This window comes from Alosa pseudoharengus, unplaced genomic scaffold (assembly GCF_046254945.1).
Source record: "Alosa pseudoharengus isolate Yale_2024_CS ecotype anadromous, Long Island Sound unplaced genomic scaffold, YU_APseudo_1.1 YU_APseudo_1.1_scf_21, whole genome shotgun sequence".
NCBI lineage: Eukaryota > Metazoa > Chordata > Actinopteri > Clupeiformes > Clupeidae > Alosa > Alosa pseudoharengus.
In genome coordinates this window covers 27,536,922-27,549,546 of record NW_027468674.1, presented here as the reverse complement: position 1 = coordinate 27,549,546, position 12,625 = coordinate 27,536,922, and the positions used below count along the sequence as shown (strand labels likewise).

General features: G+C 42.6%; 2 protein-coding genes across 2 annotated transcripts; one reads left to right on the top strand and one right to left on the bottom strand.

Annotated features, from left to right (window-relative positions):
* Positions 1-976: 976 nt before the first annotated feature.
* LOC143138018 (glucose-induced degradation protein 4 homolog) lies at positions 977-5,145 on the bottom strand. Its single transcript, XM_076298416.1, has 6 exons — positions 4,772-5,145; positions 4,214-4,273; positions 3,870-3,977; positions 3,218-3,319; positions 2,892-3,022; positions 977-2,460 (listed from the first exon to the last, which is right to left on the bottom strand). Exons 1-6 carry the CDS (start codon positions 4,922-4,924, stop codon positions 2,397-2,399), a joined length of 618 nt encoding a protein of 205 aa, XP_076154531.1. The 5' UTR covers positions 4,925-5,145; the 3' UTR covers positions 977-2,396.
* A 689-nt stretch (positions 5,146-5,834) lies between these two features.
* atpaf2 (ATP synthase mitochondrial F1 complex assembly factor 2) lies at positions 5,835-12,341 on the top strand. Its single transcript, XM_076298992.1, has 8 exons — positions 5,835-6,332; positions 9,270-9,314; positions 9,460-9,608; positions 10,332-10,429; positions 10,681-10,761; positions 10,948-11,060; positions 11,262-11,377; positions 11,730-12,341. Exons 1-8 carry the CDS (start codon positions 6,197-6,199, stop codon positions 11,865-11,867), a joined length of 876 nt encoding a protein of 291 aa, XP_076155107.1. The 5' UTR covers positions 5,835-6,196; the 3' UTR covers positions 11,868-12,341.
* Positions 12,342-12,625: the final 284 nt, after the last annotated feature.

Below are 12,625 nucleotides of genomic sequence, written 5' to 3'. Positions count from 1 at the left end.
GACCAACCTAATCCCTTCAGCCTCTCGGGCTGGTCTTTGCGTCTTGTGGGGCCTCGATCTTGTTGCCGTGTACAGAGTACATATTTGTGATAGGTTGTTTGGGGCTCTATTACGTTCTGGATTATGGGCTGCACCATCTCCTCGTGGGGTGCTTTAAAGAGTTATGGAATATGTGTCGGAGTGAAAAGATAGTCTTGAGATGACAGAGAATGTGTGCTTGCTTTGTGACCTGTTGCTGATTAGATCATAAACGGCCACAGCAACAAAGAGGAATGAGAGAACCCATAACAAGCATGGAGGGGTGTTGGTCTGGGAGGCCAGACACTACTGTTGATTCTTCTGGAGATGTTGTGGGTTCAAATCAAAGAAACACTGATGAAGGAAGGTGCCTGTTTGATGACACCAGTGAAATGCTCAAGGAGGTTGCTCGGTTGTTTTTTTCCCTTTCATAATTACCTGATCCCAAATCTCCACTAGAGGGCGCTCTTCTCTCTGATTGCATAGGCCTTGCTGACTTCTTTCAGCCAGCCTTTATACATTCCTCATTGCTCTCACTCTTCATGGGGATAGCTACTGTTTTGACAGTTAAAAAAATACTATGGACTATTAACCAACTTCATTCGCAAAGGAGAACTATATCTATAGTATGGCCTTCCTCTGTGACCCACTTCAACTCCAAAGGACAGAATTCCTTTTGTACACTCAAGAGTGGGGTAAAAAAAGGACATACAGTCTGCCAGTTGTATTATTTGTTATCACCGTCACTGAGAGATACACGGCAGTGCTATTACATTTTAAAGTGGATTTCAAGTGGATGCCTTGCAGCTAAAACCAGATGCGTATTCAGGCTGTGGTCATCCTTGATTATAGTTTGGAGTCGTATAAGCAGGAGTTAAGCAAGAACGCTTAAGCAAGGGAAGAAAACCCATAACACTCATGTTTACCAACAATAAAGACCAAACAAACACACGTCACCCTGTGTTTAGATATTGTTTTTACTCCATATAGCTTTTTTTGTTCTTTCTCTCTCATTCTTTTCCACACAACTCTAGGATCAAGCTCGCACAACACACATCACGCACACAACCACACACTCACACACACAACCACACATTCTTCTTTATTTCTCATTTGGAGAGAGTTTTAATAACATGGCACCTTTAGTAGGATAAGCTCAGTGGCAAACTGGTGCTTTCAAAGGCAAGTAGACAAAATATCTCTTTTCATGTGAGTAAAGGTAAGACATTTGAATACTACTCTTTACATAATAAAATCTCGCTGTGAAGTATCTATGAAACTCTTTGACGTGGAGGCAGAAAGCTACTGCTATGTTGCATAGTTAGAAATGTTAGGAGGAGATGTGTGAGAATATTTTTCTTTTTTTTTTGTACAAAATGAAAACGGAGTAAGGGGTAAACTGAGCAAAAGCCATGAGCTGAAGAAAGGTGTCGTAAAAAGCACAATGTCATTGGCTTTTAGCAGCTACACAACATCTCTCAACTACATTGCAGACCCTCACACCTACTCACTCCCCCAATTATCTTACACCATCTCTACTTATATCTCTCTCTTTCTCTCCATCATTCTCTCTCTCCATCTCTCTTTTGCTCACTCTTTCACACACACACGCACACACACACACACAAGCATGTACGCACACACTCACATACACACACAATATTGATCTTGTATAATCAGTCAGAGCTCATTCCACATATCTTATCATTGTCTCTCTTTCATAATCGTGCCAACACAATGCTGAGTGCTTAGCAAAAAAATACTGTCAAATATCAATGAAACCACTAGGCCTCCCTCCCCTGACAATCCTTAACATAATCAATCTCTATCTCTAGGGGCCCGGAAGCCCGGCAGGCACACAGGATCATGGGACAATAAGAAGTGTGCCAACACAGTCTTTCATTGAGCTAAAAGTAAATAAGAGTTCACTCCAGCCGCCGGCAAAGTCTGAGGCAACCCCTCAGCTCTTGTTGTTGTACAGGAGTCGACGAGCACAAGCCACAGCAATGAAGAGTTTTCCAGAAGAAGAAGAAGAAAAAACAACAACAAAAAAACGTTTTAAACCACACGAGGAAGCCAGTCACACACTGCGCCACCTGCTGCCCATCTCTGCTGCCAGCGAGAGAGACGCTGCAGATCAGAGCTCCACACTGGCATGCTTCCACGGCCAGCCCAGACTCTCTGTCTGTCTGTCTGTCCGTCGTCCTTTACATAAAAAAACAGTCTCAGACGGTGCGTTGTCATGCTGTATCGGGTAGCTAAAACTCCAGTAGTACTCCTCCTCCTCTTCCGCCTCCTCCTCGGCCTCGGTCAAGAGTCCCTAAGAGGCCGCAGCCTCGAGTCAGTCTGTGCTGGAGAAGCCAACAGGCCAGCCGGGGTCACCGGAATTCGTAGATGGCCGCGCTGTGTTCGGGGACATGGGTGAGGTTCAGTGACTGATACCTGTTGATAGCAAACAAAAACAAGAGTGTGACCTGTTGATAGTAAACAAAAACAACTGTGCAAGCGATCACTGTAAATGTAGAGCATTTTGATTACTGTACCTACATCTTTGTGGATATAACAATAACAATGCCCTCCTTCGTAGCCTTAACATTAGACTGTGTTTACTGTCACATCGGCATTACACTGTACAAGCTTGGCATATATCTCATATATGTTCTATGTTATTAAGTAACTGTTAATAGTAAAATTGTCTATGGAGAATACTGCATGGTGTCTTACATTATAACCTCAAAAATATGCAACAGCCTATCTACTGGTACCAATAATCCATTTGATGAATTGAACAATTATAATGGTCACCCTGATTGGAACACTGTCACACAAACTCTCATTGTGCTACAAATGAAAGACAAATGCTATTAAATTACCATTCTGAACTTCTGTGGTAGTAGTAACCCTCTATGGTGGCGGTGGATTTCTGGAAACAGATGTAGTAGAAGCCAGCAAATGATGCACCACTGATGTCTTTGATTGTGTGATCTGGAACCAGGAATTGCTCCTGCAAATGGTGTGTGAGAGTCAGACCTAATGTAGACTATTCAGATATGACGGCTTCTCTGTGTACTTTATCACAATATGTGGCACTGTCATAAGATGGCCGTGCTGAATAGTAAGGGGAGAGATTAAGCTATTATTCCACATTTCCTTCTTAGCATTTAATAACTGCAGAGTGCTTTGAAGCTTCCATCCTCACCTTCCACCTCATGAAGATGTAGTCACTGTTCTTGAGCTCCTCATAGTCAAAGTCGTCCGAGTTGAAGGTTTTTGCGTACTGGTAAAATGCCTGGAACTTACCCTAGTAAGCATAGACCATTTTTATGGAAGAATCATAAAAGGACAGATTAGTCAAAACATATCTAAGCAAAGTGCTGTGTAAAAAAATGTGTTCTCATAAAATTCCCCACAGCAAGTTAAACCAAATGAAATGGGAACATTATGACAATGTAATTGCTGTGTATTGTTGTGTGTTCCTTTCCCTACTCCTTTACTCAATGTCACTGTACTTCTCAACAGCTTCATCACTTTCCCCTTCAATACAACCTCAAATCTGCTTTTTCTACCTGTGTAATGCTCTAGTAATTCTAAACAAGCAAGATCAATTGAGCCCAAATTCTGCATGATTCCAATAATTTGGGGCAGTAGACTTGCTATATTTGATGTGAATAAAGAGTTGGAGTCAACAGTTCTTTTTTTAAGATTAGATGATAACTAGATGTTAAACCTCCATTTATACTGCAATTATACATTTTATAATGTCTAAAACTAACATTGCAGTGATTTCCTTTGTCCCTGCTTCTGTAAGTAAATATGTGTGATATTTTGCTCCAGGCAGCCAGCACTCCTACCCAGTGTTTCCGATCTACATCTTCATCGGCATCCCACTTCCGCGTCAAGAACGGACGCTTCATACTGATGATCTCCCCAGCAAAGAATGTCGTCAGCATTGGGTACTCCTGTATGACATGGTAGCAATCAGTATTTATGTGTAGAACTCCAAAATCTCTGTAAGATTTTTTTGTGAAGGAGAACCAACAGAACAAAAGCACTGTGCACTGTGGTCAAGCACTGTGGTCAATACAGCACAGGTTCAAGTGTGTGTGATGACTCATGTATCAATAACCACTGATGGCATCACCATAATATGTTTTTAACTGTGATGTCATGGCTAGCAGTGCTTCTCCTCGCCCACCTCTGTTAGTCCTTTAATCTTCAGGTACCCACATAAATAAGAATCTTCTATGGTGACATGCTGAAAGAGAAATCAGAAGTCAATGTTGGATATGGTTGTGCTTCTGTGTATCCCTGCTGGTAATAACTCAGGTATTAGACTGTAATTATCGTTCCTGTAGCTTACTTTGAGGAAGCCGAACAACGCTTTGATCTGAATTCAAGATATTAAATGGCAAAACAAGAGTGGAAAATATGCTGTGTACAATTGCTTTTCCACAAACCCCTATCAACGCGCAGCGGTCAAAATTCAACGTACCATGTCTGATGTGAGACATTTGTGAGACAGCTCAAACCGGGCTACAGATAAGTTACCCGCAGAAGCAGTGGTACACGAATTCAAATTTGACACCAGCAAGAAGCTGGCTCATGGATGTCCCTGCTGTCAAATTTCGTCTGGTTGGTGCTAAGTGCTGAGCAGACATGACATTCCATAATGTCAGTGTAAGCTCTGGTATAAGCTATCCTAGCAAAACAACGCAAGTGTTAAGCTTTTTGCTAATGGAAAGATCAACGTTACCTGCAAAACAACCTCAACGTCATAGGAATTCCCTTTGCTCTTCTGATATCCACGGAATTTGGAACCGCTGTACAGTAGCGATGTAATTACACCGGGCTGCTGAGTGTTGATAGGGGGAGGAGGGATAAGCGAGGCCGAGGACATGAAGGCCATGGAGGTGTTGCTAGAGTGGCCAGCACAGACCGGCTTTACAGTTAGGACGCAAAACACCAGCCGCTTCAGTTACGCGTCCGGTTGATGTTGACGATATACGCACTCTGAAGGATTAAGAAAGATCTTACCAATACAAAATTCAACTAAAACATGCGGTTAGTTCATTAAGTTACGTAGTCCCGAGTTGGGAAATGGGCGAACCCCAACGCAACGCCATAAGGCAGCATGTATCTTTAGGAATTAGACGAAGGAGTTCACTGCTTCAAAGAATTCGACTTTGATTGGTTTATTTCGCGAAATGCTTCTTGGGAACTCTAGATGCTGTAGTTTTTTTTGCCACGCCATCTGTCAAATATCTTTAGACAGTTCTTCGGATGATGTTGCTGTGATGGGTGTTTGAGATGCACCTCATACTTTTAAGCATGTTGAACAATTTTGTGTCAAACAATATTAAAACAATATTACATTCCTTCTAAGTACACAATCCAATCCTCAGATCCTCTGTGTTGGTACAACCTTAGAAAGAGGATGCATAATGTTACTTGTCTTGGAAGATGCATGAGTGTTTATATGGAAGAATCATAAAAGGTACTGTTTTATCAGTGTCATTTACACCTCAGCAACTCATCGTTTATATTTTAATATTCAGATTATATTTATATTATAATATAAATTTATTTGTACTCTTTTGTGATTTGGTTTTTAATTATTACTTTTAAATAAATATAGTATATATATATATATATATATATATCTTCAAGTAGAAGTGCAATTTGTTGAAATATCGTATAAATTAAATAATCTGAAAAAAACTTGACTAGACTACTAAATATGTCAAATGTTGTCATGGTCCTCGATACTACAATTCCCATGTTCAAGCTAATACGATATACCTTTTCACATCCGGAAGGTCACACGCATGGAGTCTCGGAGGTGACTGTTGTGGGAATAGATTGAATGGAATACTGTCAGGTTTCTTCTTTCAGTATTTAAATTAAGTCATTGGTGTTTTGTGCTTTAGCGTGAGAGCTACTTTAGTACAGAAATGTTTCATTCATCCCTCCGGTAATTTCTGGTCAGTAAATTGACCAGCTAAATAAGCATAAACTAGCTAGCTAAGGCTAGCTGCAGTGGTTACTACTGCAAGGGCAATTGAAAGCAATTGGGAACTATCGTTTGCTACTTATTGATTGCAAGTTAGCTGCAGCATTATACTGAGTTAATTATCTTGGTACGTGTTTTGGGGAAAATATATTGCATACATAGTGCATTATGCTGCGAAGTCTTGTGGCATTGAATTGTCGGATCGGCCAAACGGTTCTGTCTCATCAGCGACATCATGTTCAGCAACATCAAAATCTGATCCATCACCTGCAGAATGCTAGATGCTATGGCATGGCAAGTTCAGGTAATGTAACATGAAATGTCAACAGAATAACCAGCTGAAAGATGAAGAATGCATGCCATATTTATGGAGAGGAGAGACATTTCATTACATTAAATGCGCTATACAAATAAAACTGACTTGACTTGACTTGACTTGACATTTGAGCTGTAGAGCAACGCAAAGACGTCGTGATGTCACTGAGTTCTATGCACATCACATCAAAGTCAAAGTCAAAGTCAGCTTTATTGTCAATTTCTTCACATGTTCCAGACATACAAAGAGATCGAAATTACGTTTCTCACTATCCCACGGTGGAGACAAGACATATTTTACCAATTTTAAGTCCACAGACAAACATAACATTCAAGTAAACAAAAAAGTAAGTAAATAAGTAAATAAGAGGGCACATATAATGAAAAAATAAGAGCAGCAAAATTTGGTTGAAATTGTGCATAGACAGTCAATAACATAAAATACTAGTGCAAAGTCAGGCCAATAAGAGGCTGAGGTAGTTCTGTTTGACCTAAGTAAGAAATAAAGTGGCATAGTGGTGCAAAATTATGTAAGAGCAGCAGAAGTGTTGTGTTTCCAGGACAACAACAACAAGTTGCAAAGTGTACAAGTGTGCAAGTGGAGTGGTGCAGGCGGCCATTGTGGGTCCAATGTCCAGGATGTTATGTAGCTGAGGGTGGAGGGGGGAGAGGAGGGAGAGAGTTCAGCATCCTAACAGCTTGGTGTATGAAGCTGTTGGTGAGTCTGGTAGTGCGGGAGCGCAGGCTTCTGTACCTCTTCCCAGAGGGCAGTAGATCAAACAGATTGTGAGCGGGGTGACTTGCATCACTCACAATTTTGGTCGCCTTGCGGGTGAGGTGGGTGGTGTAAATGACCTTCAGGGAGGGGAGTGAAGCACCAATAATCCTTCCAGCTGTGTTCACTATGCGCTGCAGGGCTTTCCTGTTGTATTCAGTGCAGCTTCCGCCCCACACAGCGATACAGCTGGAGAGGATGCTCTCAATGGTGCCTCGGTAGAATGTGGTCATGATGGCTGGTGGAGCACTTGCTCGCCTGAGTTTCCGCAGGAAGTACAGGCGGCGCTGAGCTCTCTTCGCCAGTGATGCTGTGTTGGTGGTCCAGGAGAGGTCTTCACTGATGTGCACCCCCAGGAATTTGGTGCTGCTCGCTCTCTCCACCACAGCACCGTCGATGGTCAGTGGCAGGTGTTGGGTGTGACCTCTCCGGAAGTCAACAACAATCTCTTTGGTCTTGCTGACGTTCAGCAGGAGGTTGTTGTCCCTGCACCACGTGGTCAGATGGTCGACCTCCAACCTGTATTGAGTCTCGTCGCCCTTGGTGATGAGACCCACCAGAGTTGTGTCGTCAGCAAATTTCACTATGTGATTGTTGCTGTAGGTTGCAGTGCAGTCATGCGTTAGCAGGGTGAAGAGCAGCGGACTGAGCACGCAGCCTTGGGGGGCCCCTGTGCTCAGTGTGATGCTGCTTGAGGTATTGTTGCCAACACGTACTACTTGAGGCCTCTGACAGAGGAAGTCCAGTAGCCAGTTGCAGAGGTAGGTACTGAGTCCCAGTTTGTCAAGTTTGCAGATGAGTTGTTGTGGTATTATGGTGTTGAATGCAGAACTGAAGTCTATAAACAGCAATCTCACATATGAGTCTCTTTTTTCCAGGTGTGTGAGGGCTGGGTGGAGGGCAGAGCAGATTGCATCCTCTGTAGACCGTTTGGCTCGGTATGCAAACTGGAAGGGGTCCAGGGTGGGGGGGAGAATGGATTTGATATGTGACATGACAAGCCGCTCAAAGCACTTCATGATGATGGGTGTCAGTGCCACAGGGCGGTAGTCATTGAAGCAGGATGGAGCAGTTTTCTTCGGCACAGGTATGATGGTGGCAGCTTTGAAACAAGATGGGACGATGGCTTGCTTCAGGGAAGTGTTAAAGATGTCTGTGAAGACATCCTTAAGCTCCCCTGCGCAGTCCTTCAGCGCACGACCAGGGATGTTGTCTGGACCTGTTGCCTTACGGGTGTTGATAGCAGCAAGTGTCCTCTTCACGCTGTCGGCAGAGAGGCACAGGGGCTGCTCATGTAGAGGGGGATGGGTCTTCTGTGGGCAGGTGCTGTTTTGTGCTTCAAAGCGAGCAAAGAAGCGGTTCAGGTTGTTGAGCAGAGGGATGTTGCTCTCGCAGCTCTGTGGCGCGGGCTTGTAGTCCGTGAGGGCCTGAATGCCCTGCCATAGGCTTTGTGCGTTCCTGCTGTCTTTGAAGTGGGTGGTTATCTTGTGAGTGTATTCCTTTTTTGCTTCCTTGATGCCACGGGACAGGTTGGCTCTCGCTGTTCTCATGCCAGTTTCATCCCCAGCTCTGTAGGCTTTGTCTCTGGCCCTCAGCAGCCTGAGGACATCCCCTGTCAGCCATGGCTTCCAGTTAGCCCGAGTGATGATGTCTTTTGTGTGGGTCACATCATCGATGCACTTGGTGATGTAAGAGGTTACAGTGTCTGTATACTCCTCTATGTCTGTCTGGTTGTTGTAAGTGGCTGCCTGCTTAAACATTTCCCAGTCTGTTGTGTCAAAGCAGTCTTGAAGAGCATCGGAGGCTCCCTCAGGCCACACTTTTACCTGCTTGCGAACCGGTTTGTTCACTTTTACCCTTTGTCTGTATGCGGGCATTAGCATAACAGTGATATGGTCTGAAAGTCCAATGTGGGGGAGGGGGGTGGCTTTGTATGCTCCTTTGTGTGTAGTGTAGACCAGGTCCAGGATGTTATCTCCTCTTGTTGGAAAATCAACATGCTGGTGTAGCTTTGGAAGTACAGTTTTAAGGTTAGCATGGTTAAAATCTCCAGTGAAGATGGTGAAACCGTCTGGGTGTGCCGTCTGTTGTTCACTGACAGCCTGGTACAGTTCACTAAATGCTCTTTCATGTTCTTGATCCCACCCACAGAGCGGAGGAAATTCTACGAAGATGTCTCTATTTCTCAAAGTGAAGGTAAGTACAGTTATTCCTAAGTACATCACATTGGTTGGTATTCAATCAGTCAGTAGTCAACAGTGAAATAATGCAATGGCAGCTATGCATTACACAAATAGATGTCTCAGACTCTGTATTTTCTCTGCATTGGTCCTGCCTTCAGGAGGAATGTTTGAGATCAATCTAGACCGCAGAAAGCTGAAAACCCCTGGAGGCAAACTCTTCACTGTACCCAATGAAGCCCTAGCAATAGCTGTGGCAACAGAGTGGGATGCTCAAAAGGACACACTCAAGTTCTACACTATGCACCTGGTGAGACTGATCAATACAATGATACAAGGATACAAGGAAGTTTATTGTCACATGCATATAGTTACTGGAAGTAAGAAATGCAGTGAAATTATGTCTTGTGTCAGCCTATTTGTGCATTTATGATGGGGGGGGGGGTTTAAAAATGCAGTAGAAGAGGGGTTTAGTAGATTAAGTGGCAAGGGCTGCATAAGAAAGGTGGGGGAGGATTGGGATTGGGGGGGGGGGGGGCACCAACAAGGAGCACCCAAGAGCAACAGGGGCAAGGAAAAACTCCCTTACCAAGGAAGAAACCTTGGGCAGATCCACGGCTCAAGGGGCTAACCCAACTGCCAGGGGTCTTGGTGTGTGTGTTGGGGGGATGACAGGGGAGATGGGATAGTGTGCTGTGTATGTGGGGAGAGGGCAGTGTGCAATATGTGTGTTGAAGAAGCTTCCTCATTAGACAATGTGCTGTGTATTTGGGGGGGGGGGGGGGGGGCAGTGTGCTGTAAGTATGTTGGGAATGTGTGTTGGAGAAGCTTCCTGATGAAATAATGTGCTGTGTAGGTAGGGGGGGGGGGGGTCAGTGTACTGCAAGTATGGTGAAGGGACTTACTATTGCAAGCAGAGTACTGTATGTATGATGTATGTGAGTAATACTGGCACATGTGTGTGAACTGGGGTCTTCATTCTGTAATGGGCCTTCTCTGCTGCATGCCTCACTGTTTAGCGCTGTTTTTTCAGTCAACTCTGTGCAACACAGCCTTGGACAACCCCACCCAACGTAACAAAGAGCAAATGATTGAAGCCGCCCTCAAGTACCTGGAGACAGATACTATATGGTAAATTCGGATTCAATTATGAATCTTGTGTTTCAAAGGAATATAATCATTGTTTAGACAGTGTGTACTGAAGATTTTGCATTCCTTGTGCAGCTAGATAATCTTGTACAGTAAACACAATGTTACATTCCTTCTAAGTACACAATTAAATCCTCAGATATGCTCTGTGTTGGTACAACCTTAGAAAAAGGATGCATAATGTTACTTGTCTTGGAAGATGCATGAGGCTGGTATCTGTTGTTGTTGTTAAGCTACAGAGTTGAAGAACCTCCAGCCCTGGTTGAGCTGCAGAACAATGAATGGAACCCAGTAATGGAGTGGATTGAGAAACGGTAAACCCTTCTTATGCCTTGTTTTGTAAATGACAATGCCTTTGACTTATTGTTAATGTAAACATATGTCACATGATTTTGTCAGTGTTTTTTGATCAACAGAACCACCTTGTATGAACAAGAATAATGTAAATTGGCTGACGGTAGCCACAAATAATAAATATCAAAATGTGTTTTATATTTTAGTTATAATGTGGTTATTGGTTCATCATCAAATATAATGGGTCCAGAAATCCCTGAAGAGACGAAGGACACTTTTCGTCAGCATCTAAACTCATACAACTTTTGGGCTTTGACAGGTTTGTTCAGCGTGCTTTCTTAATGAACTGCTTTGACATTCATATGCCATATGGGGGCGCTATAATGCCTTTGTTTTCAGTTTATGCACACCCCATGAATTTGTGTAATTTCAACCATGTAATAAATGTATAATAACTGTGTGTACTCTGACTTTCAATAATAAATTAAAGAGATAAATAATGCTTTTATGTTGCTTCTAGGCCTGGAATATGTGATCACCCAGTTGAAGTCTGTAATCCTGTCCTTTGGGATGATTGACCGCTACTTGACAGTGGAGCAGGCTGTGCTTCTGTCACGCTTAGAAGAGGAGTATCAGGTAGTTTTTTAATCTCTGATTCCTCTGCTCTTGATGCTGAAGGATCAAAAGTCAAGTTTATGTTATGCTTCCTAAACTATGGTGTACAACGCAGTTAAACTTGAAATTATTAATTCATTTCTAACATGCCATTGACTTTTCACTTAATCCATTGATTGAGTTATGCTGAATGCACAGTTGAATTTATTGAAGTTTTTTTTTATAGTTCTGCCATTCACTGTTAATTTGTAATTTACAGAATAACACCTGTCAATGACATATTACATATTCAATACCTTTGAATGAAAGCAAATAGGTCAACATTGAACTTCAAGTACAGTTGAATGTACTCACATTTCCCTTTGCTCCACAGATCAAGTACTGGGGCAATGTGGAATGGGCGCATGATTATGACATGTTTGAGCTGCGAGCACGCACGGCGGCTGGTGCGCTGTTTGTCCAATTGGCCTCTGAGAGCTCCACAGTCAAACGCAAAATCCTACAGGACTGACTTGCGCTTTGCTGTGGGTGGAAGCACATACGGAACTGTAACAACATATACTGTAAATAAAGTGATTTGGTTTCAAAAATGAAATAGTATTTCATTTAATCCACATTCTTGGAACTAGTTGAGGAATGTATTTTTTTATGTTGGCAGAACATTTACAGTTTACAGTAATTATATAGTCTTCTCTGGCTACAGTGGTTTGTGTTTACTGAAAACAACTGCAGGCTACTGTTAAGGTGATGATACATGGGGCAGCTTTTTGAGCAATGTTGCAACCACATAACCAATTCCATTTGATGTACATAGTGATGATTAAAGTTATTTAGAAAATATCAGTGGGAAAGTGCCAGAACCACAATTTTTAGGAACATTGTCCAGCAACATCACTTAAAAAGTTGTCTTGTGTATCATCAACTTAAGGCGTTCCTTTTACTCCAGGTTTTAGAATGTTAATTTAAACTCCCAGACCATTTGTATTAGAGAGCATTAAGTGAGTTCAGCATTTATGTAAAGAGGTGTGTCGAAGATAAAAATGCAATAAAATGGTTTCTTATCAGAGATGATAACACACCTAGCGTGATATGTCCAAGGGAGAAAAGTGTAGACATAAGGCTGTATGTAAAATATCCCTTTTTACAGTCACTACCTAAGGAGGCCACATACGTTGTATTTTGAAAAGAATATAAAAGCATTAGTAATGTTACCCACTGGAGTTAGTCGTGATTGACGTGGAAACAGCCTAATCACGGCGAAATACACAA